General features: G+C 43.2%; 2 protein-coding genes across 2 annotated transcripts; both read left to right on the top strand.

Annotated features, from left to right (window-relative positions):
- The first annotated feature begins 3397 nt into the window (after positions 1-3397).
- On the top strand, positions 3398-14970 carry LOC140898868 (macrophage migration inhibitory factor-like). Its single transcript, XM_073313394.1, has 3 exons — positions 3398-3505; positions 13849-14024; positions 14904-14970. The coding sequence occupies exons 1-3, from the start codon at positions 3398-3400 to the stop codon at positions 14968-14970; spliced, it is 351 nt and encodes a 116-aa protein (XP_073169495.1).
- Positions 14971-21326: 6356 nt separating this feature from the next.
- Positions 21327-25747, top strand: LOC140898504 (macrophage migration inhibitory factor). The gene is made up of 3 exons (XM_073312333.1): positions 21327-21576; positions 23817-23989; positions 25482-25747. Exons 1-3 carry the CDS (start codon positions 21469-21471, stop codon positions 25546-25548), a joined length of 348 nt encoding a protein of 115 aa, XP_073168434.1. The 5' UTR covers positions 21327-21468; the 3' UTR covers positions 25549-25747.
- Positions 25748-25809: the final 62 nt, after the last annotated feature.

The following is a 25809-nucleotide window of genomic DNA, read 5'->3' as shown; positions in this document are numbered from 1 at the left end:
TGACGCATACCGGGTAACGAACCCCTGCTGTTGTTCGCCTCTGGCACTGGGTGCCAGCAACAATCTATTACACTTCAGGATGAATGGATACAGCTAATTAGGTATGGGCATACAAACTATACGAGAACTGTATTCGCTTATCAGACAACAACATTTGTGATAAAGGCTATCTTTGAAGTAGTCCCTCCAACATCTTTTTCTTCCTAGTCTGAGAACACAAAGGAACACTTTAGGAGAGGAATTGAGGAATAACATATCCAACTAAAATTGCTGGGGTCATTTAGGTAGGTACTATGCAGTTACTCTGAAGTTACAACCTGGAGGATTGGTTCAGTTCCAGTTCAGAGAGCAAAGTGCCTCTTACTGAACCGTCAGTACTACTTTCCACAGCATCTAAGTGTTCCTTAGACCTCCAAAGAGTCTCCCGAATTATGCTTAACTTGTGACAGGTGAAAAGATCACAACTCACATAGCCAGGTATATACAGAGCTATTGGTAGAGAGATTCTGGTATACATTTACTTGAAATTTCTATTATTCTGAAGACTGGGAATGCCCCATGAGACTGACTACCCTGATACGGAATGGCTCCTGGAACACTTCAGGCAATCCACTGCCACCTGGGGCATAGGCCCACCCCCCCACTGAGCAGGTCACTTACCTGAAATGTAACCCAATTGTGAGAGTCTCTCCAGCTATCTGATCCAGCCTCATGGCATCTTGCAGCATCCCTGAAGATAAGGCAGTGTGCTCAGGACTGGGCCCTGTAACGCTGTCTCTCAGGGGATCTGGCTCCTCAGAGAGGACAGGAGAGGGCGATCTTCTCACTGTCCCCTCAGCCACCCAACTAGGCCCCAACGCCTCAGGTGTGACTAGGTAAGGGATCTTCTCACAATTAATAGCAGAGAAGAGACTGAGGGGATATTGAGATGTGGGGGGCCCTGCTCACCAGTGGTGACTTGGAGGGCACCCTTGTGGGGGGCAGCACTTCTCTGCTCTGGGAGAGGTCACTAGCTGCTCCAGATGAGATGGAAAGTCATTGATTTTTCTCATGCTACCTTTCCCCCCCACCATTTCCCTCCCCTCAGTCCCAGCAGCCTGGAAGTGCAGGGGGGGTGGGGGCGGTTGTCTAGCTCAGTTCTAGACAGCCCATGGTGGAAGGAGGAGAGCAGGGTCTCTTTCCACAAGCAGGTCCTTCATCCCAGGAGTGGGAGGAGGAATTAATGACCACCCCTCAGGTGACAGTTCGACATTTCACTGGTGCTTCCTTAATCCCACCTTTTCCTTTGCCACAGGCCAGGCGGCCTGGAGGGATGTCTCTCTCTGGCTCAGTTAAAAATGGCACAACAGGAGAGTCACTCTCTTGCCAGGTGGACCATGGTGGGGGTTTTTCCTCCCAAAGCGGAGCCTCAGTCCAGGAAGGAGATCACTAATTGCCTCCCCTCAGGAAGCAGCTTGACTGTTCACCAGTGCTGCATTCTGTCCCCTCCCCATCCCAGTCCTCTTTCCCTTGCCTCAGCCTAGGGTCCCCAATGTAGGCCTTGCTGGAGCCCTAGGGATAGCTAAAAGTATGAACCAAAGTAGGCCTTGGCAGAATACTAACACACTAGGTATCAGCTACCCCAGTAAGCACATTCCTGACCTGAATGGATGGTACACTGCACCCTGAACTCTCAAGTAACCACATCAACAAATTCCTAGAGAGTACAGGAACACACAGATCCCTAGTAAAATAAGAAAGAAATGACAGGATAATAGATGAGGATTGAACTAGCAGATACAAAGAGGGTAGCTAACATATGGAATGGAATACATAACTTGTTTGTATCAATATATGAAAGGAGAGTGGACGGAGGGGCATCTTTGTATTGGCCTAGGGGATGATATCATGTTGAGTGAGCTAATACCTTGTTGCAGGCATACATGTGTTAATACCCTGTAACCACTGAGCCGGGCACTAGGACTGTGCCTTGTCGAAAACAAACCTGGCTGAGCCTTCGCCACCAAACCGAGCCTGTGGTCTTTCGTTATGAGCAACGTCACAGGCTGCTGAATCCACAAGCTACACTCTCTGCTAGTGCAGAACACACAGGAGCTCCAAGAACAGCAGCCCTAACACCACCCCCTTTCAGACAGTCTCCTCCCAGCTTTCTGCAGACCATGCCAATTTCCTGATCTCCAACACAAAGACTCCCAGCAGGCACCAAGCACCACTGGTCTTGTAGGAGGAACCTTTTGGGTGCCAGCAGTCAGGAAACTGTGGGATAAGGAGAAACTAGAGCTGTATGCTTCCCCCCCCTCCCCCCCCACACAGCTGGCTTTTCCAGGCCCTATGCCCTGACTGAAGGCAATGGGGGGCCCTTTGTGCCCAGAGGGGTTACAGGGGCCTAGATCCACCATTACTCTTATTATTTCTCCTCAGAAAATAATTAATTCAATTTTTCTCCTATTGGGACCCCAAAACCTGCCTTGTATCCTAACCACACACACTTCACCTCAAATGCCCTCCTGCCCACATACCCTATCCCCCTCAATAACCTTACTGGTGAACATTCAAGTGGACAGCAACCCTTGTTAGGGACAAAAGTCACACTGGCCCAATTTTTCCACCCATACAGTGCTGTGTAGTACCTTACACTATGAGTATTCACATTGATTTCTCATCCTGTTGACTACAGTGGGACCACTTGTAGCATACAGCATGAAGAACAAGAACTCAGAGACTAGTCCTATTCTTTAAGCTTCGCAAATGTAGTACTGGTGAAAGAGGAAGTTATAAAACCTGATTTAAAATCCATTGATGTTAATAGGAGTCTTTCCACTGACTTTAGGCCAGGCCCACATAACATAAGGAGCATTTGCTATTTTCTCGTATTCTATTCCATGTAAAGTGCTCCCAGAACACACAGTTATGGAAAGTTTCTACATTTGTTGTTATACTTAACATTGCAAAACAGTTCTCATTATAACCCCCTATTCTTATATACTTGTAACTTTCTGAAACATTCACTTTTTAAATATTTTTCATGATTGGCCTGTATCCAAAAATGAATTATTGTTTAAACATTAAACAAAATCTGTTTTTGTTTGTTATGAGTGAAAAATACACATTTTCCCCACTGTAATATATTTACAGTTCCTACTTGCATTAACATTAAGGCCAGCAGGTGGCTTAGCCAGCCTCCTTCCTCTCTACTAACCCCAACAGGTGAGCCTGAGTGGGTGGTGGGGCAGGAACTGCTGACTATCAGGAGATCCTAATTAATTATTATGCATTTGTGGGGCTTTTTATAGGAGAGCGAGCAGTATAACAGGTATACTGTGAAACAGCACAGGGAGTAGTAGTTTCAGTGAGGATTTTAACAAAGGCTAGAAAAAGGCTCTCTTGTAATCAAAAGATGCCTAAATTCATTATTAACACAAATGTGAGCAAGAATAAAGTGCCAAATTGCTTGATAGAAGAGCTCACCCATCAACTACCAAAAGCATTGGGTAAACCTGCACAGGTAAGCAGAAAAGGTTCAAATAATTACTGTATTTATAATCTAGGCACAATATAGTATATGCTAGGGTCTTAATCCAGAAAAGAACACCTGGAAATACATCTATTGTTACTTCACTGAATTCCTGAAAAATTTAACTGTATTTAGAACCTTCTATTTGCGTGTGCAAACACACACACACCCCTAAAATAATTCCAGGCCTGAACAGCCTGTGTATAACATTTAAGATGACTCATAAGAAAAGAGAATAATTCACTTGATGTGGAAACCATAACAACTTCCTGACTTTGTGTTCAAGTTCCCTTTTAATGTGGTTTTTCTACAACCAATATACATACTGCATATGAAGTCCTGAGATCTGGTTTGTAGTCCCAATTCTGCCATGAACTTTCCTGATCTTTTGGCATTAAATGCTCAACCATTATGTTGCACTGACCTGAAATTTTGCATTGAATTTGTTTTTAATCAACAAAAATTGACTGTCTGCAAATTCAAATAAATGGACTCCAATGTGTAAATCAAATCAACTTATATGCCACTGTTGAAGTCAACAGAATTATCCCTACTAATTCTGGATTTGGCCCAGTGTCTTTATGTGAATCTTTCCATGTGTATAGGATGACAATTGAAATAAATGTAATATGTTTCCATGGGCTAGATTCTCATCTTGGCTTGATAAGAATTATTCACATCTGACAGTCCACTGTGTGAAGTTCCAGGTGCATACTCACTGCAATTTTCTGAATGTATCAATGTGCTTTCTGAATGTGACTTTTCCAGCAATATTTTCAAAACACATCTATTATTTCTAAACCAAAAAGACCAAAATCAGTTGTGGTGTAAGTGGGTGCAAACATGGAGCTGAACCTGTTGTACATCAGGGCTAGATTTAAGCCAATATTTTCAGAAGCATTTCTCCACTTTCTAGGATTAAGTCCATGGCAAATCTAAAGTTTTAAAGAGAAACCATTTTTCAGTTAACTGAGCAGGAAAAACAGCATCTAATGTTTCTTAGAACATGCAAACATCCTTTTCACATTTTTATAACACAAACGGATTTAGTTTGAGACTAAGAATTAAAGAAAATTTAGTTTGGGACTAAGAACTAGCATGTAAATGTCAACTGAAAAAGCAATATAAAACACCTACTTGAATAATGTCCTGATTTGGAAGAGGGGTAAGATGCTGATTTCAGTAATGTCAAAAAAAGATGGGGAAACAAGAAATATGATCTAAATATAAATAGGCAATTAAACCATGTTAAATGTCAGCTTTCGGATTAAAGTTTAGCTTTTCCCTGAAAAGTGACTTTGTAACAATGGAATCATGGGGCTAATACTCAGTGTGTGTGACTCCATGTGAGATTTCCTAAGTTCAGTCATTTTTCCAACTAACAGCCCAGCAAACTCAACTTGGACTTCAAGTCAAACTGAGCTCTCCTTCTCACACATCCCAGCACTAAGATACTTCAAGTCAAATGTTGCAACTCAATTACACAAGTGCAACCCTATTGCCTTCATATTCTGATTTCCATTTCTCATGTGCAACCACACTAAAAGGTGATGGATTTTGCAGAGGTGTCAATGAGGTACTAAACCATGGCCTCTAGTATCTTTATTTCTGGTGATTAATGTACAAGAAAGAAAGAAGCCAGCCTGAGTTTCAGGACCCAAGTCTCTGGTAGAGTTTGCACTGCTCTACATGGGAGGTCACGTTTAAAGAACCACCAACTTTAATATCTCAGCCAGGGCCTCATACTGAGACGTGGCTTTCCATAGCCACCTACTCGGATCACAAATGTGGTATGAAGGCAGATGGAAGCAGAAACTGGATGGTGAGGGAGAAGAAGTGTTATTCAAACACAACTAGAAAAGGAGTACTTGTGGCACCTTAGAGACTAACCAATTTATTTGAGCATAAGCTTTCGTGAGCTACAGCTCACTTCATCGGATGCATACTGTGGAAAGTGTAGAAGATCTTTTATACATACAAAGCATGAAAAAATACCTCCCCCCACCCCACTCTCCTGCTGGCAATCGCTTATCTAAAGTGATCACTCTCCTTACAATGTGTATGATGATCAAGTTGGGCCATTTCCAGCACAAATCCAGGTTTTCTCACCCCCGCCCCCACAAACCCACTCTCCTGCTGGTAATAGCTTATCTAAAGTGACCACTCTCCTTACGACTGAAATAGTAATGCAAAACTGCTTTATGTATAAACATGCTCCTCTTTCCAGAAGCAGCTCTTCTTTATACTGAATACTTAGAAAAACCAAACTATTTTCAATGTGGAAAAGGAACTGCCTGCTGTACAATGCAGTACTGCCAACCTCCGCCTTAGGTGCTTCCATGTGAAGCAGCAGTGTTTAGGAATCCGAGGTCAGGGTTATACGGATTCTCTTGCATTTCCACACAATTGGTTGGGTAAGGACTGATGGTTGAAGCACAGGTAGCCGCTGCAGGGGAGAGGAATAGAGGTGAAGTACATGCTTACAGCACCTGATTGGAAGTTTTATGGTTAGAATCAGTGCTGTGTACGTTTTTACTACAGATGTTTGAATTCATGGTAAATAATATTTGCTGTGAAGTTGGGCAATGTCTCAATTATTCAGATATGTCTGTTTATCTGACCTGCTCAAGTTTTTAACCATTGTTATTAGTATCAAATAACACAGTCCATCAAGCTTCTGCTTTGCATAGATTCTTAAGACTGCAAGGCCAGAAGGGACCACTCTGATTATCTAGTGCAGGGGCGGGCAAACTTTTTGGCCTGAGGGCCTCATCAGGTTTCTGAAATTGTATGGAGGGCCGGTTAGGGGAGGCTGTGCCTCCCCAAACAGCCCAGCATAGCCCGGCCCCCACCCCCTATCCAATCCCCCCACTCCTTGCCCCCTGACAGCCCCCACCGGGACTCCTGCCCCATCCAACCCCCCCCTCCCCCCCGGATCCCTGCCCCTGCTCTTGGTCCGCTGACTGTCCCTGGGCCCCCCTCCCCGGGACCCCTGCCACATCCAACCACCCCTTCTCCCTGACTGCCCCATGCCCCTGACTGCCCCCATTCAACACCCGTTCCCAGCCCTCTGACCACCCCGACCCCTATCCACGGCCCTGACCATCCCCCCGAACTCTCCTGCCCTCTATCCAACCCGCCCTGCTCCCTGTTACCGCGCTGCCTGGAGCACCGCTGGCTGGCAGCGCGGCTGCACCAGGACAGGCAGCCGTGCCATGCAGCACAGAGCACCGGGTCAGGCCGGGATCTGCAGCCCCACCGCCCAGAGCATTGTGCCGTGCGGTGGCGTGGCTGTGGGGAAGTGGGGGGGGGGGGACAGCCTCCTGGGCCAGGAGCTCAGGGGCCGGGCAGGATGGTCCTGCGGGCCACAGTTTGCCCACCTCTGATCTAGTATGACCTCCCATATAACCAAAGTGCTAGAACTTTCCCAAAATAATTCCTTTCCAACTAGGGCATCTCTTTTTAAAAAAAGAAATCCAACCTTGATTTTAAAACTGCCAGGGATGGAGAATCCGCCAAACCCTTGGTAATTATGCAAGATTCTTGCATAAACACAACTTCTTTGGAAGCACCATCAAGCAGTAACAGAAAAAAGGAGACACTAGCATCTACATTCTTGCTACCTCTGACCAAAGCTGACCTGCTAGATAGTAAGTACAAGTCATCAAAGGCAATCATTGTTTGAGTTTTAATGAAGGTAAAAAAAAAAAAGAGCATAGTGTGTCCCATTACAAGCTTTCTGGTTATGTCCTATTAGAAGTGATGGGAGTACCCAGTACCAAACTACACTCTGCTTGCCTCATTACCAAACCAAAGGGGACTTTTTAGCTGACAAAGATCCATGACTGCAGTACCAACATCAAGGTACTAAAACAGCACTTTTAAACAGCTATTGCTCCCAAGAGCTTTTGCAAGGATCTGTTTTCTTCACTAACACCAAAAAGCTGCTGGGAATTGCAGCAGATGTTGACTGAAAGACAGTTAGAGAAGTTTATATGAAAAGCAAGGCAAAAGTTGCCTGTTTATTGAATTTAAAGAAATGGCTACAAAATTGGTTGGTGACATTCTCAACTTTTTCAGGTCCGAGTAGACTGTATTCATCACTCCAAACTAGTTGGTGGCACTATCCTCCCTATTAGTATGCAAGTGAAAGGTCTAAAACATTTCCATAAATTTAATCTTTATTGAATACAATTTTAAAACATGCTCTACCCTCTCCAGTCCCTAAAGCAGCAGCAGCTTTCATGACCACCACACAGCTTGGTCCAGTACTGTACCACCTTCTCATTAGCAGAGGAGCATTTTAGAAAACTGGATTTGCTATTCCATTCTAGGAAGCTATCTTCAAACAATAGAAGAAAGGATTCCCTTGGAATGCTGTCGGTATAATTAGGGTTAGATAATGCTACACCACCTATTGTAGTAGTGTGTTTGAGATGTTCTTGACCGGGATTTTGAGACTAGTCATTGAAATTGAGCATTCTAACACTACTTTTGTAATGATGATTAGATTACCTATCGTCACCAGGTGTGGGACCTTCTGCTGTGATGGACTAATTCCTACCTGTAGCTCATTTTCCACTAGTCTCGCCTTCCTTTCTAAGAATCAGTTCTTTTCAAAATCAGTTGAACAAGCCAACCTCATGTCTTGCTACCACAGTACCGTTGGAAATACTATATTAACTTCACTCTCTGATAGGCACAGTTGAGTCCATTCAATGAGCCAAATTCATGCCAGGTGTAAAGCCAGGCAAGGCAATGACATTACACTGGGAATTTGCTCACTATATCCCAGACTACCTATATTTTCCTCCCAGACCTTGTCCTTTTCTCTTACAATTGAGAACACTTTTCTCTCCATCTCCTGTGGTCATGACGTCAGTATAATTTTCAAGTTCTCCTATCTTTCTTCCACATTCAGGCTTTTGGTAAGTCCTGCCACTTTCCCTTTATCACCACTAAAGCCAGTCTTTTCTTCTCCATTCCTACTGCTTAAACCAGAGCACACAGCATGGTCACTCTTGTAATGTTTTCTCTGCAGATTCTCTTTCTCACCACTCTAGCTAGAAGTCCATTAAATAGAATGAGAATTTGTATCCTTAAAACTTGCAATGTGATTGCTGATATTAATTGTATATGAGATACTCATTCAGGTTGTGTCCTGAAAACCTGCACGGTGTCTAGTTCTCTTAAGCTTTGAATAGTTGTGTACTTTCTCTATTCTTATTTTTGTGCACAGTAATTGACTGGTTGTGATACTTCAAGCATGAACTCTAATTACAAAGAGACTGAGGAAACAGAACAATTTAATTGCATTTCTTTAATTATAATGCATGTATTTTTTCACCATTAGAACTTTTTGTCCTTTAAATCAGTTGCAGGACTTTTAAAATCTTGAAACACCCCCCATCTGTTTCAAAATTTAAGAACTTTTTTCTGTAAAATATGTTGGAAAGAAGATTGCACCAGATTTTTATTTATGCAGTGGTTCTTTGTCTACTAAATTTTAATAAATTAATTTATGGGGTGGGGAGACATCCTTTCAAGTCAATAGTGTCAGGGCATACTATTGACTCCGCTACTATGAATTGGCAGAATGACTCAGTTGAACAACATGCAGTCAGTCAGACTCTCTACCTCATGAGATATTCATAAGAAAAAAAAAAAGTTAAATTACAAAACAGAACAACTTCCAGGCTGAGTTTCAAGCTACCCCAGGAGCCCTGTGCATGGAACTTGATCACCCTCCTGACCTTTTACTCCCCAGTCTCCCAAGCAGCCACACTTCTATTGAGCTCCTGTGCAAGGGGATAGGGAAAGATCACCTGTTAACTCTTTGCTCATGGGGAGCTATTGTTCTTGCACAGACATGCTAGAGAAACAACCTTGATGTTTCTGGTATTATGATCAGAAATGAAAAAATTAACAAAGTTGGCATAGAATTGGCCATAATTAAGCTTTCAATTTTACAGCCAAAAGATAAATTCTGGGCATCTTCCCTTCCTTAGCAGTTTTATCAGTTTGATTGCAGAATCAAAAAAGACAAGTGTGTAAAGCGGATAAATATTCTCAGGTCAATTCCTCTATGTGCTGATTTTAAAAGCAAATGAGTGGGAGTTTGAGTGTATAAAAAATAGGAAATAAGGAACATATGTAACTGAACTCTTACTGTTTCCTTACTCTTTTTAATGAGCATCTTTATTTTATAAGAACAACAAAGTTTTAGCTCTCTGTGCCTGTTAAGTGAATGATGCACTTGCAGAAGCTTTTCAGGATAGCAATCCAATTCCCCACATAATGGCAGAAACAAGGGTTGAGATGTAGGCAGGAGCAGCATCTTTAAAGGCAAGATGAGGTATTTGAATTTGACGCAGAAATAGACTGCAGGTCAGGGGACATAGAAGTAGGCACCTACACCCAGAGCTTCAAACTTACTTATGCACTGAAATTCCATGGATTTCAATGCAGGTTAGAGACCAAAATACGTTTGTGGATCTGGGCCCTAGACACTTTAGAAAAATCACATTAAATGCCTAACTGCATTATTAGGTACCCAAATGCCTTTTGAAATCTAGCCCTTAGTGACTTCTTGAGAACAGTTCCAATGTGTGTATGTCACAACATTTTGCAGCTTCCCCCAGCAGCAAAGTCTTTAGAATGGTGTATTCTAGTCTGAAGTGATGTGCACTAATTTTATTTTAGTAGGGGAGGGTGTAAATCAATTAACCCTATCATTCCACATGCTTCACTTCATAGTCTGCTGCTGTTGACATCATGGGGGGGGGGGGGCGAAATGAGAAGGGAGTCTGTGCCCTCTGTGTTTCAGAGGCAAAGTTTAAGAATAAAATGGAGGCCTTGACACAGGGATTTCCATGTCTCTTGAGAGAGGGTTATCAGCACCCTAATGCTCCAGGAGTCCTTTTCACAAGTGACATCCACAGCCCACACTTCAGTGTTCAAGTTTCCAGGTGGGATTTTCAGAGGTACTTAGTATTGGTCTGGCACTGCTCCCATTAAGTTCAATGGGAGCAAAGTTGACAACCAACACAAAGCATTTTTGAAAATCCCTCCTGAAATTCATCCCACTGTAGATGGCAGACATGCCTCCATACCACTTAAATAGGATTTAAACCCTATTCTGAGGGCTTAAGTGGTACACTAGCTTTGTGTTGCCTCTCTGCACAGGAGTGACTGTCATCTGAGTAAAATGAAAGTGTGAATTTAAGTGCTAATATAAGCATTGTTGGCCTGCCTCTCTAAGCACCCCCGTTTGACAATAGTTCTCCAATAGCATCTCACATGTGCACAAGGGATGGCTGCTCATTGGGTTTGTAGCCGCTCAGCTCCTTTTTATATTTAAACACTTAAGATCATTTTGGCTAATTCCCCCTTACAAACCTCCCACTATACTGATGCTATAATCGGCGTGTGTGTAAATAACTGGCACTCTCCCTCCTTCCCCAATTCTTTTTACCAAGGGGTTATTTTCATGGCTGGTCTAATGGACACCTGCTCCTTGGAGGCAACAAATGGCCAAGTTTAGTGCCACCCATTTCCCTCTATTAGGAAACTAATCCTGATTATTCTTACATGTAATCAAAATCCACCCCACCAAGTTGTATATTCTTTAGGCAGAGTTATGTGGGTGCAGAGGAAGAGATGCCCCATATGTGGGGCAGGAGAGCAAGGGAACTATGCTACCTCCTATAACTTAATACTCACAAGGACAACAGCTGCTGCAATGCACCCCACAATCTTAGTGTCGTACTTTCTAAGAAAACAGTTCTACAATAGAGGGAGTAATGAAGGTAGCATCACCCAGCCCAAATGCTACATGCTAGAAGCATCCCTGGCTTATTAATAACTGTCTAGTTGGGTGATTAGCAGCACTATCTTTAGAAGTTTTGTATGGCACAAGTGTGTCCAAAAGCACTGTGATGGGTTTGGGCACAGAGACATCCGTGGGACTGTCACCTGATGTGCTGAAATTACCTCTAAGCCTTTTTTTTTTTTTTTTTTGCCAGCTTAGGACTCCAGAACCCTGTCTTGTTGAGCCAGACACACTAGCCTGCTGCAACACAGACCCAGGTCGGAACCACACCCCCAAAGCTGCAGACTTAACTGAAAACAGCTGAGCAAGTACTCCTGTCTCCAGCACCCAGACACCCAGCTCCCAATGGGATCCAAATCCCAAATAAATCAGTTAACCCTGTATAGGCTTTATACAGAAACTCAAATGGTCCACCCTCTATAACAGAGATACACAGCTGTTTGCTCCCCCAGGTATCAATCACTTACTCTGGGTTAATAAAAATCACCTTTGTTAAGTATAAAAAGTAGGATTTAAGTGGTTTCAAGTAATGACAGAACAAAATAAGTTACCAAGCAAAAAAACACTTAGCAAGTCTAAGCCTAATACATTAAGAAACAGAATACAGTTAATCTCACCCTCAGATGTTCCAATAAGCTTCTTTCGCAGACTAGACTCCTTCCTAGTCTGGGCCCAATCCTTTCCCCTGGTACAGTCCGTTAGTTCCAGCTCAGGTGGTAACTAGGGGATTTCTCATGACTGGCATCCTCCTTTGTTCTGTTCCACCTCCTTTTATAGCTTTGGCAAAAGGTGGGAATCTTGTCTCTCTGGGTCCCCACCCCTCCTTCTAAATGGGGAAGCACCAGGTTTAAGATGGATTCCAGTACCAGGTGACATGGTCAGACATACTGTGAGATCCTAGCCTCCATTCTTCCTGGTCTGACTCACAGGAACTAATGCAGGAAGGATTGCAGATAAACAGAGCCATTTACAACCAATTGTACTAGTCACTGGGAGCCATCAAGATTCTAAACCATTAATGGCCCACACTTTGCATGATTACAATAGGACCTCAGAGTGATACTTCATATTTCTAGTTTTAGATACAAGAATGATACATACAAATAGGATGAACACACTCAGTAGCTAAGCTTTGTAAGGATATCTTACAAGAGACCTTTTGTATAAAGCATATTTGAGTTACATTACATTCACTCATAAGCATATTTCCATAAACATAGGGAGTGCAACATCATAAGCACCCCATGTAGTCACACCCTACACACTATTGTAACCTTTGTACAAAGTACACTTTGTGAGGAATCATTTGAAAACTAGATTTACTTGTCACTAATATCATGGTGAAATAGATGTAGCAATATTTATGTAAAGTAATAAAGTCCCCCGTATGATGTCATTAACATATGGTCAAAACCAGACAGCCCTGCCGAGGTAGGCAAAAGCTGTTAAAACAAGCCTATCCTAACCAAAGTAATTTTACCTCAATTTACATATAATTAGTAAACAGGGCCCTCAAGATAGCAGAGGGAGGAGATTGCTGACAAGTTATTTTGTTTCCTGTCATCAAGTGGGGGAAATGAGAACTCTGGTGGTGAAGGAAGCTCCATGCTCTGTCACCTACCTCACAGTTCAAATGAGCTTTACTTGCAGGGGGAGGGGAGGAGCAGGAAACCCTTCAGAATAATCCACTTCGAGGATTCCTTAGACTATAGAGAACCCCAAGTTATTTCACCTAAACCCCTTGGGCATCTGGGCAAGATCCTGACCAAGGAAGAGTCAGTCCCCCTCTTAATGGAAAACTGGGGGTGAGTAAGGCCATCTTAAAGCCTTGAACCAAAACTTGCTAGATTACATTTTAGATGGGTGGTTTCACTTTTATTTGCAGGTAACCATTTCTAACTCATTTGAATTCATTTAAAGTCATATCTGTGTGATGAAACTCATTTTGTTTTTAATCAAAAAAGTGTGATATTTAAACTGAACAGTTTGGTAACTCCAGTTAAAGTAGCTAGCTATTGGATACTGACTCCTTAAAAGGGCAGCAAACCTTAATATCCCTCTGATATATCCAGTCCTGGAACAATCAAAACAGGTTTTTGGGAAAATTCAGGGCTATGAGTGTGTGGAATCACCATACCAGTTGTTAACCAAGGCTGGTAGAAGCCAGTGGTAGTCTGAGAGATTGCAGGCAGGCACCAGGATCCAAAGCATTGGACCAGGGTTGCCCACTATATAGAAGTACATCCTTGTTGCTGAGGGTGGGTGACCCAGGCAGAGGAACCACAGCAGCAAGGCACTTGAGGTTACAGGGCAAGGGGTAGCAACTCCTCACCTTCTTCGGTGCATTCAATACAAGTAACAACAAGCTAGGGTGAAGAGCGAGTATACAAGGGGAAAATTCCAAGGCACAAACATAATGGCAGTTTGTATTGCAATACACTTGAGTGCCTAAATCCCATTGACAGTTAATTTGCCTTTGAAAATCTCCCCCACAATCACAAAGAAAAGCAATCTAACACTACAGATCTCTGATCAGCTGCTGTCCTTCCATGGCTCTAAAGACCCCTGCGCCACGTGCTTTCTCTACAGCATTGGCAAGATAGGAGACCAGGAGAACAAGGACTATTCCAAGCTGCTGTGTGACCTGCTGAACAAACATCTGAAAATACCTGCAGACAGGTGAGCCTGTACTACAGCGTGCCTGATTTGGGGTCTCCATATCTGTTTAAACTACTAACCCCAAATTACATAGCTCTTTGCATTAACACTTTTTTGAACAACCTGTTTGAAGACAGTAAAAAACAAAATTTAAACTCTGTATTGCCAATTGTCATAATAGGAAGGGGATAACCCCTTCAGCACAAATGGTAGGAGATGCTGGTGCTGAACATCTCAGGTTCAGTTAGTATGTGACCATGGCCAACTGATTAGATATAACAACTTGACTAACTACTAGAGAACAAAATTGATACTACAAGAACAGAAACTGAAGAAAAAAGTTAAAATCCTGTCAGTTTGGAAACCATATTTTTTAAAAATAAAGGTTTGACAAATAAGTAACTTTCCACTACTGTTTGCTTTTCACATCTGGTCTTCCAGAATGCAACATTGTACTACACAGTATCACTTGCTAGTTATTAATTTCACTTTCAGGTTCTCATGCACTTGAATTTTCAATGCAGAATCTGGGATGCAAACAAACTGCAGAGGAATGTTTTCTTTCAAAAAAAGACAAACCAACCTGTTCCCATCAGAATTTTTACAAAAGAAAAAAGCAGCATTTCTGTTGCTTTTCCTTTACGTAGGCCCAAACTGGACATGACAATTTATTTAAGAATAAATAATTTAAGGTAAGTTGAAATAATATGTACAAATTGACAGGAAGATAAGGAGACTACATTAAGCTTTTGCAGATGCTTGACAGTTTAAGGAACATGTAATTCAGATAGTAAAATCTGGAGAAGGCTTCAGGATTACAGGGATATTTGACACTGTGTTTGTTTCACCTAGTGAAACACAGTTTGCAGAGCTCTGTTCTCAGCATCTCTTCTCTTTCAGAATCTACATCAGCTACTTTGATATGAGTGCTGCCAACGTAGGCTGGAACCGTACCACCTTTGCTTAAGGCACCTACATAAAGTAACAGGTTATTCGTGGACCAGCATTTACCGAGTTTGAGATTAGTGCTCATGTCATACTTTCTGCATTGTGTGTGCCAATTCAAGGATCACGATTCCTTAGCATGCTTACCTGTTGCTGCTTTAACATTCTTCTGCACCACACCTGTAAAAGAAAAGTAGAGACTTAGAAAAAGTGCAGAGAGTCTTATTACTTTTCAGAGACATGGGAAGATGGACACGCTTTCTATTGATCTGTATGAGAGATGCTTCTTAATTGTACATTAGACTTGCTCTGAGCAGGATTAGTTGACTTATTAAATGTCAGCAGCAACCTGTCTACACAAGCTGCTAATGTTAGAGGGAAATTTGAGTTTTCATTGCCTAGACAAAGCCACAGAGGCAAGCACAGCACTTAATGCCTGATTAGATGGCAACAGAAGTCTAGCCAAAGTTTAGCCAGCCTGCACCAGGCACTTAATTCTCAAGGCAATTTTAAAAGTATAGTTTACAGTCAGACTTCAACAGTAGCTTTATCTGAGGAAGGAGTACAGGACTGGGCCATAGAACTCCATTTACTGTTGGCCAAAAACCAGTCAATTCAGTTTAAAGAACCTGACTAGTCCAATTTGGCCCAAAATGTAGGCATTTGTTTTTTTAAGCCACAAACATAAAGCCAAAGGAAGTTGGTCAATGTTTGTGCAACATTACCACAGTCACCAGATTGTAAATGGACTTCCTAGCTTTGTTTAACTGAACATGCAGCCAGTTAGCCTTTAAAGAACTACATATTTGTCAGCTGTGGTGGAGGGTTGCTGGGAAATTGAATTTATCACCAATAAACTTGTTTCCTGCCTGAAACCATCTAAAGTTTCACATTCATCAGTATAGAAGCTGAAGACTGGTTTTACCTAAACAAGCACAAAACATTGGGTTCCATCATGAGAGCTTTTCCAGTGGAAGTTTTCTTTAAACAAATAATCATCCCCCTTTAGCACCAACTTCCAAACATGGCAGTATTTCAAGGTCTGCAGCACTACGAACAAGTCATCCCAGCTAGTCTACTTTCCATGTTCATGAAGAAAAATACCAGATGTAAACAGTATAAAAGTAATGAGTCAGTCATTTAAGCTGATTCAGGTCTTGATCTAAAGTATTAATTATATTATGTATAAAAGGCACAGGCCATCATCCCCCTTCCCTCCAACACGAACATCCTTCCAGCACTGTGGATACTCTACCAGAGTTTTTCCCCCCAACTCAGTTAACAATAAGTTTAGCCAAGGCTTTTACATGTCAACCAAGCCCTCCCCCACTTCTGAGGCTCTCAGATATTAACAGACTGCACAACAAAGATCTTCTTCCCTAGGAGGTAGCCTCCAGCTCAGTCTCAGGGTAGTCCCACATCAGGTACATCATTTAAGAAAGATTTGGGGGGGGGGGGAAAGAAGGGTTGTCTTTCTAATGACCACATCCAAAGTCTTCAGGCAGGGAGAAGGACAAGCAAAAAGTAGAAGACATAAGGGAACACAGAGACCTAGAAAAAGTCAAAGAGCGAGTAACTCCCCACCCCATATCAAATAGCACCCTTTCCCACACAGAGCCCTGGTCTACACTAGGACTTTAGGTTGAATTTAGCAGCATTAAATCGATGTAAACCTGCACCCGTCCACACGATGAAGCCCTTTATTTCGACTTAAAGGGCTCTTAAAATCGATTTCCTTACTCCACCTCTGACAAGTGGATTAGCGCTTAAATCGGCCTTGCTGGCTCGAATTTGGGGTACTGTGGACATAATTCGACAGTATTGGCCTCTGGGAGATATCCCAGAGTGCTCCATTGTGACCGCTCTGGACAGCACTCTCAACTCAGATGCACGATTGTTTGCCGTTGCTCTGACGCAGGGAGGGGCGACTGAGGACACGGCTTACAGGGTTGGCTTCAGGGAGCTAAAATCAACAAAGCGGGTGGCTTTACATCAAGGAGTATTTCAGGCAGGACTTCACGGAGGGTTCCAATAAGAAATGGTGCACCTAAGTTATTGTTCTTCTTGGAACAAGGAGGTTAGCCTGGCCTCTGATTGATACATGGCTAGATTTACCTCGCTGCACCTTCTCTGTGAGTGACTGCAGTGTGACCTAGAGGAATGAGTCCCCTAGACAGGGGAGGGGGGGAAGCAAATGAGTGCAAAACAAGTCTGGTCTATTTCTTGTTTTGATCCACTCCATCTATCTTTTACATCTTTGGCTGGCAGCAGATGGTGCAGAAGGACTGCATGCCATCCACATCTCATGGCTGCTCGGCAGAAGATGGTACAGTACGACTGCTAGCCATCCTCATCTCTTGCCTGCCCGGCAGAAGATGGTGCAATATGACTGCTATCCATCCTCATTTCTTGCCTGCCCGGCAGAAGATGATACAGTATGACTGCTAGCAATCCGTATCGCCTGCCTGCTCACCATAAGACGGTTCAATAGGACTGACTGCAGGACTAAAGAGAATGACTTGGTCAAATCACTCCAAATTTAGTCCCTGCGCCCATGTCTGCCCAGGCGCTCCCAGCCGACGTGGCCAGGAGCACCTCGGACACGACGAGGACGGCTACCAGTCATATTGCACCGTCTGCTGCCAGAAGGCAATGGCTTGCTGCTACTGTGTAGCAATGCTGTACCGCGTCTGCCAGCACCCAGGAGTCATACGGTGACGGTTACCTGAGCAGGTTCCATGCTTGCCATGGTATGGCATCTGCACAGGTAACTCAGGAAAAAAGGCGCAAAACGATTGTCTGCCCTTCCTTTCACGGAGAGAGGGAGGGAGGGAAAGGGGGCCTGACGATATGTACCCAGAACCACCCGCGACAATGTTTTAGCCCCATCAGGCATTGGGATCTCAACCCAGAATTCCAATGGGCGGCGGAGACTGCGGGAACTGTGGGATAGCCACCCACAGTGCAACACTCCGGAAGTCGACGCTAGCCTCGGTACTGTGGAAGCACTCCGCCGAGTTAATGCCCTTAATGCACTTAGAGCATTTTCTGTGGGGGGACACATGCACTCGAATATATAAAACCGATTTCTAAAAAACCGACTTCTATAAATTCGACCTTATTCCATAGTGTAGACATACCCCTAGACTCTTTACATAGTAGGCATTCTCTCAACACTGATTCCTTCACTGGAGCCAGGGCCATCCTACCCTCTGCAGCTCTTCTCCTGATAGCATGCAGCCCATAGCACCCCACAAACGAGGCTTCCTGCAGCTATCTAGGCAGTTCCTTTCCTTATAAGGCTTTACTCACTGTAGGAGTATTCTTCACCTGCACTGTAGTAGCCATTTATCAGCTCCAGGTGCTCATTAAAAAAATTAGTTTCCAACCACCTACCTAGGCAATTAATTGGCAGGTGGGCCAAGATTGGCTCATTCTCCTTAAAGACATCAGTTCTATGTAGACTGAGCTCTGATTCCCCTTAAAGGGACCAGCTACCCTGTGACAATACATAAGGAAATGTGCTTCCTAAAAATATGTTTTCATATAAGAGTGTTCCTTTAAACACAGTTTAGTCAAGTCAGCCAGTGTGGAGAAGTTGAAAAATGAATTTAGAAACTGTGTTCTAGCTCAGGTAGAAATCTGGGCTAGAACACAGCTTCTAAACTAAATTTAGACATGCTTTTGTCCTGTTCATGCTGGCCAGTCTAACACAGTTTAAACAGAATTAGCTTGAACTGATTTTAAATTGTATTACCAAAATAGTCTGAATAACATGGCTCCCAGTTCCCTTTAGATTTGGCCTTACTGCCCTTTCTTAGAATCACTCTGCACACTTAAACTGAAGAGTAGGATTGCGCTACAAACCCTCCCTGTATCTGTATTAGCAAAAGTGTGTCCAAAATTGTACTTACACCAAAAAACATAGTTGTAGCAAGGCAGTTAGCTACTTACTAGAAACTATGGTCATATCTGCTACAAGAGGCCAATATCAGATCCTAGGATTTGCAATGTGCAGAGACCGTAAATGGACAAACTGTTTCCCCTCCCTTTTCACCAATTGAGCAATGTCCAAGGACAATAAAGATTAGAATGGAAGTTCGCCGCCCAAATCCTTTTGAGGATCTGGACCCAACTGTCTGCCTTACATTTTAAAAAAAAACGCTGGGTGCACTCTGCCCACAGCAGCCATCCCACGTCATGAGAGCTTTGAGCCTGATTCATTTTTATGTGTACAAATTCAAACCATCTGAGATCCCAGCATCTTTATTTCTTCGACCCATTCCTTCCCAAGATGGTCGTTATTATTATTATTTTAATTATAAAATACAGTAGAACCTCAGATTTACAAACATCTCAGGAATAGAGGTTGTTTGTAACTCTGAAATGTTCGTAGCTCTGAAAAAAACGTTATGGTGGTTCTTTCAAAAGTTGACAACTGAACATTGACATACAGCTTTGAAACTTTACGATGCAGAAGAAAAATCTTGTTTTTCCTTTTTTTTAATAGTTTACATTTGACAGTACTGTACTGGATTTGCTTTTTGTTTGTTTGTTTTGTTTCTGCTGCCGCCTGATTGTGTACTTCTGATTCCAAATGAGGCGTGTGGTTGGCTGGTCAGTTCGTAACTCTGGTGTTCATAACTCTGAGGGTCTACTGTGTGTAGTGATGCTTAGGAAAGAATAAAAGGCTCAGGTCACATCTTAAAATGCATGCTGTGTATCCAAAAATGAATGATTAAAATTGTGTGTATGTGTAACATATATACACTCCAGGTCGGTTACACATGCACATGGGCAGCTTTAGTGAACATGCAAGCCCTTTATCTGAGATCCAAATAGAGGGCCAAATATTGCCCTCCATTGTGTAGGGGAAACCTCCCCCCAAACCTGCCAAAGTGAAGAAGAGTACTTCCACAGCATCACCAGAGACCATAGATACTCTCCATGCAAGAACTGCAGGATGGCTGGGGTTCTGTAGTTTTGGGGTTGGCAGGCCAGGGAAGGTATGTGAGAACGGCTGGGGTGCAGTCACTCGCTGCGCCATGATCCCCTGTATTGCAGGAATTCCCAGAAGCAACACCCTTTCATTCCTGCAATCCCTCAGCACGCTGGAGGTGAGGGAGCAGGGAGGGAGAATGATTTATGCAATTGCAGGGAATAATAGGGACAGTGTGTCCTTTTTAAAAATAGCATTACTAAAACATTTTAAAACATTCCCCATGTTCTTGACCCAGACCCTGCCATCTCATTATTTATTGTATACTGTTTTTCTGGACCATTACTGTAGGTACATTAGCCGGTGTCTATGCTCAGTTGTGTCATTATTTACATATTGGCTGGTTTTCTACAAATATAAGAACCAAGTAATTTTTCAATTGTTCTTGTATGTGTGTGTGGATGTGTGTGTGTGTGTAGGCCAGGCTGGAGGAGGTTATGAATCTGATTCTCTGTTGCCCTCTATTTTGAGTCATTTAACCAGTGCAAATTGGGGGTAAAACGCTACCATTCTGATTTAGCAGCATTTTACACTCTCTTTGCGCTGAAGTAAATGATTACACAAGGTCCAGGGCAATCTATGTACATCACAGCACACAGCCCAGCAGAGGGCTCATCACTCAAGCAGCCTTTGGCCTCTATATGAAGTAGCTCCACTTCATTCAAGAGCCAGGATTAGATAGACCACTTCTGCATAATTCAGTTCAAACAAGAAAACATGGTATGGAAATCATAGCACTGAAAAGAAATGGATCATTGTCTATTTAACAGTGAAAAGCAAAGGAGAAGCACTGAAGAACTAATTTATGCCAGCAACACAGATCTAAACCATGGTTTGCATTATGTGACACGAAGAAACCAGACAAAGCCAAATACACATTTATATCAAAAAATGCAGAGGGATGCCATTTATTTGCAAATAAAAGCTCATCTTCAGGGTAGGAGTTGTGTCTTTTCTTTGGCCCCATCCTGCAAAAATACCAATGATTAATGTTACCACGATGAATAGTCCCACTGAAATCAGTGAGACCATTCATAAGCATAAGTGTTTGCAGGATTGGGGCCTATGTTCGTACAGTGCCCTGCACAAAGGGGTATCCAATCCTTACAAGAGCCTTTGGGTGTTGCCATAATATAAATATTAATTAATTAATTAATTAATTAATAGAGTAAAGCAAATGACTGAGCAAAGGAAGAAATGGGAAGAACTCTGTAGGGAATCTAGGGGAGAGGGGAAACTATAAACACATTAAACCCAGTAGGTGCACCAGGAATACGCTTTAACTGAGTGTTTAGTTGCCAAAATTATCTGCAGACAGCAGCCCCAGTTTTTGGGTGCTGCGGTCCCTTTAAGAATCTGGTCCGGCACAGATCACATGAGCAGCATTTCAGAGCCCAGCGAGAGGGGCTTGCTGCAGGCTCTCTTCTCTTCAGCTCCATTTTGCAGCCGCCGCCCAGGAAGCAGCCATAGGCTGAGATTAACGGTTTAGCAGAAAGGGAAAGTTCCTTGCAAGGATTCAAGATGCCCATGTTTGTTGTTAACACCAACGTGAGCAAGGATGCAGTGCCAGAGAGCCTGACTGGGGAGATCACCCAGCAGCTAGCAAAGGCTACGGGCAAGCCTGCCCAGGTGAGTTCAGGGGGGTAACCCCCCCCCTCCTCCTCCTCCTCCCACCCCCTTGGGCATGTAGGTAACTTGCAGGCAGGCAGGGCAAACTGTACAACGTAAGGACGTCGTAGCTAGCCTGAATCCTTGGTGCTGTTCTCCTGGATGCTTCCTTTCTAGCCTAGAGGAAACGGAAATGAGTCTCTTGTAACGAGTCTCCGTGGAAAAGGGAGACCTCTAATTGTTGCTGCTGCTGCAGGCAGCTTTGAGGTCAGTCGGTCGCCTGGGAGTGCGACGAGACAGGGTGGAAGGACTGAGTGAGCGCATGGAGGCTTGCTGGCATGGCCCGGGGGAGGGGGAGTTGGGTTCTTCTCCTCCTCCTCTGCCAATGGCATAACTGAATGTGCGTCTGACCAATATGTAGACTGCATAATGAGGCCCGTCTCCCTCGTGGGCAAGGCCAGGGTGTTGGTTCTCGCATGCTTAGCTTGTAGAAAAGCAAATGAGATAGCTAGCTCTCAGAGTAACAGCCGTGTTAGTCTGTATTCACAAAAAGAAAAGGAGGACTTGTGGCACCTTAGAGACTAACCAATTTATTTGAGCATAAGCTTTCGTGAGCTACAGCTCTCTTCATCGGATGCATACTGTGGAAAGTATAGAAGATCTTTTTATACACACAAAGCATGAAAAAATGGGTGTTTATAAAAAGATCTTCTATACTTTCCACAGTATGCATCCGATGAAGAGAGCTGTAGCTCACGAAAGCTTATGCTCAAATAAATTGGTTAGTCTCTAAGGTGCCACAAGTCCTCCTTTTCTTTTTGAGATAGCTCTGTTTACTGTAGTTGTATTTGTGGGAGGGAACTGTTCTGTTAGAATAGGTAGGTCTTCACTGTAATGGGTGTATAGATTAGGAATATTCATCATGCAAACATATTGTGTTTCTTACTAACCTGGCAAGCTCTTCTCACCAAGTATTTAGGGTGACCAGATAGTAAGTGTGAAAAATCGGGGCTGGGAGTGGGGGGTAATTGGCACCTTGATAAGAAAAAGCCCCAAATATTGGGACTGTCCCTATAAAATTGGGACATCTGGTCACCCTACAAGTATTTTTCTCTATTGATGTCCACAAAAGCCGGATCAAAGTGGGGCTTTGCTATTAAAGAATGATGTGTACAGAAGACTAATGCTATGTGAGGTCACTTTTTTCCCTTGCTGATTTGGGCTGCAGTGAGGCCCAGTGGGTTGGAAAAACTTTCTGGCATAGAGGGCAGCAATGGGTAAGAGAGAGTGTGACAGCCCCAGGTAGCTGCAGAAAATTCATCTTAAAAATAAATACAGTTTCAAATCCTATTCAGTCACAAAAAATGTTTATCTACTGTCTAGCACATATCGAGGCTCCTGGTCCCTATAGCTCTCAAATCACTTTACAAGCGTGGGTATGTGGCTCCACTGGCTTGCCCAAGGTCATACAGTGGCTATTATCAATGCTAGCATTATCTTTTAAATTTCCCACTTGTGCTACTATAATGGGAGCTAAAGCTCTGGGAGTATCAGAGTAGACAGCCCATTAGTGTTTTGATCACCCAATCATCTTTATGGGCCCCTGAGCAGGGTTAGGAGAGAGGTGGCCAAAATGCCAATGGTCTTTCTCCATCAGCATGAGTTGCGGTCACACTACTGGAGTTGTACCAGTGTGAAATGTGAACAAAAAAGGTTAGTTTACACACCACCAGTGAATTGGTGGCAGAGCAAGCAAGAGAACAGAGTCCTCCTGCCTCCCTGTCCTGTGCTAAATCTACTAGACCGCAGATGCCTTAAAATGTTATAGATTTATGGGAGCAATCTGACTGGTCAATGGCCCCCGGGATGTGCACCTGCTTACAACTTGAGTGGAAGCTAACAATTACAGCCCTCACCAATGGCTAAACATCAGCTGGCTAGACAGCGAGTTGGATGCAGGCATGAGTCTCAATGAGAAGGATCACCACACCTTTGCAGGAGGTGGTTGATGTCTTTATTTAAAAAATTACAGAATTATTTAAAAAAAGGAAAAAATATAAGCTGGGGAGCTAAATCACTACATGTCTGACTAAGGTACTATACTACTGTAGTGGATGCTTTAGAAATGTGTATGATTAAACACCATTTGTGCTTGCAGTAGCTAATTCCAGAAAACAAGCCTGCTCTCTGGATTCCAAGTAAATACACATCAGGAGAGCGTGGAATATTACCTGATCACCGGTTGTTGATTTGTTTCACAGTACATAGCTGTGCACATTGCAGCTGATCAGCTTATGTCCTTTGGGGGCTCCACCGATCCTTGTGCCCTTTGCAGCCTTCACAGCATTGGCAAGATAGGAGGGCAGCAGAACAAGAGCTATACCAAGCTGCTGTGTGACTTGCTCACTAAACAGCTGCACATACCTGCAGACAGGTAAGGCTGCACCAGAGTGACATTCCAGTTATCTGCTTATCTAAAATTACTTTTTTGGATTCTTTATTATGCTCTCTGGTTGTCTGTTATTGCTTTTCGCACCTGAGGGGTTGTTTTTCCCTCCCACGCACACCTGAGGGTGTTTTTTTTCCAGCTTTATTTCAGTATAATACTGCAAATATGGCTCTTTCATAAGACTCCTAACTGAAAAAGTCCTTCATCATGCAAGCCTTTTACTAAAGAACTGAATCTATTCTGAGTAGGGAGTTACAGCTGTTCTAAAATCTGAAAGGTGTGTGCTGGTGCCATTAATTGGCTTTTTCTGGATTAATGTGGTTCAGGCTGGCTCTCAATCTTTCCAGACTACTGTATCCCTTTCAGGAGTCTGATTTGTCTTGTGTACCCTCAAGTTTCACCTCACTTAAAAACTACTTGCTTACAAAATTAGACATAAAAATACAAAAGTGTCACAGTACACTGTTACTGAAAAATAGCTTACTCTCTTATTTTTACCATATAATTGTAAAATCAATTGAAATATAAATATTGAATTTACATTTCAGCATATAGTGTATATAGAGCAGTATAAACAAATCATTGACTATATGAAATTTTAGTTTGTACTGACTTCACTAGTGCTTTTTATGTAGCCTATTGTAAAACTAGGCAAATATCTAGATGAGTTGATGTACCCACTGGAAGAGCTTTCCGGGTCCCTGGTTGAGAACCACTTGGCTAATAGACTAATTCTAATCCCGAATGGCTGACTAATGCAGTATAATCTGACCCTTAGGGGTTAGGGTGAAATATGATGAACGTATGTATAATATTCAGTGTGCCCCCCCCCCTTTTTGGGGGGCATGAAGGGAGATCCTTGGGCAGATTGGGGACCCAGAAGAATGCAGGCACTTGGCAAACAGCTGTAGTTCTGTCAGCCAGCAAGGGAGTAGAGCAGCTGTGCTCAGTGGCAAACAGCAGGAGGAAGCTGCTGCTGCCTATGCCTGGAGAAGCAGGGAGCTGCAGGCAGCCAGGAGAGTCCATTTGGTTTTGGAAAAAGGTTGCAGCTCTCAAAAGAGCTCAAACCTTTTGATCTCTCCTGCAGTTCCAGACATGTCACTAAAATGACGTGTTTTTAACTAAGAGCTTGGAAATGCAAGAAAGAAAAGGCAGTGTGCTGGAGGCTGCGAGCCTTGGCAAACCCAGCTTTCCAGTGCTTGGTAAAGTATTGGAGAAGGGAATGGGTGGTGGGTGGTGCAGCTTCTGGGCTTAAGCCAAAATTTACTGGTAAAGATCTTGCTAGCTTTTCTAAAAATTAAAAATGGAAATGTGAAACCACATCCCTTGGAGGGTGGGAGGGGGAGTGATATTCCTTCCCCTTCTCTCCCTCCCCCCGGTTTCCTATATAGGTAATAATGGATAGCTTTCATGTACTAAGCATCTAACATTTGTCATGGTCAACATTTCTACTTTTTTTTTTTTTTTTTTTAAACAGAGTCTACATCAACTATTATGACATGAATGCTGCTAATGTGGGCTGGAATGGTTCCACCTTCCAATAGGGCACTCCCATGTGAGCAAAGAGGCTATTCCTGGACCTGCACATCTCCTGCCTGTTAGCAGACCATGGCACAAGTTGCCCTTCCCTGCATTTTGTGCACTGTCACGGATGACGGTTCCTTGCTAGTGTGTTCACATGACTGTTTAACATTCCTTTTGTTTTCTATATGTAGAAAATAAAAAATAAAGATTTAGAAGGAAGTGGCATGGCGTGAGCTCTTCCTTTAGGATCGGGGAGGGAGTTTGGCTAGCCTAACAAACAA

This window comes from Lepidochelys kempii, chromosome 15 (genome assembly GCF_965140265.1).
Source record: "Lepidochelys kempii isolate rLepKem1 chromosome 15, rLepKem1.hap2, whole genome shotgun sequence".
Lineage (NCBI taxonomy): Eukaryota > Metazoa > Chordata > Testudines > Cheloniidae > Lepidochelys > Lepidochelys kempii.
The sequence above is the reverse complement of the archived record's forward strand: the minus strand, read 5'-3'. Positions and strand labels throughout refer to the sequence as shown.

Excerpts from the sequence above, each read along its gene's own strand:
- LOC140898868 (XM_073313394.1), top strand. The coding sequence starts at position 3,398 with ATGCCTAAATTCATTATTAACACAAATGTGAGCAAGAATAAAGTGCCA. Across the intron at positions 3,506-13,848 it reads CATTGGGTAAACCTGCACAG|AAAAGCAATCTAACACTACA; the intron begins GTAAGCAGAAAA and ends ACAATCACAAAG. Across the intron at positions 14,025-14,903 it reads CTGAAAATACCTGCAGACAG|AATCTACATCAGCTACTTTG; the intron begins GTGAGCCTGTAC and ends CTTCTCTTTCAG.
- LOC140898504 (XM_073312333.1), top strand. The coding sequence starts at position 21,469 with ATGCCCATGTTTGTTGTTAACACCAACGTGAGCAAGGATGCAGTGCCA. Across the intron at positions 21,577-23,816 it reads CTACGGGCAAGCCTGCCCAG|TACATAGCTGTGCACATTGC; the intron begins GTGAGTTCAGGG and ends TTTGTTTCACAG. Across the intron at positions 23,990-25,481 it reads CTGCACATACCTGCAGACAG|AGTCTACATCAACTATTATG; the intron begins GTAAGGCTGCAC and ends TTTTTTAAACAG.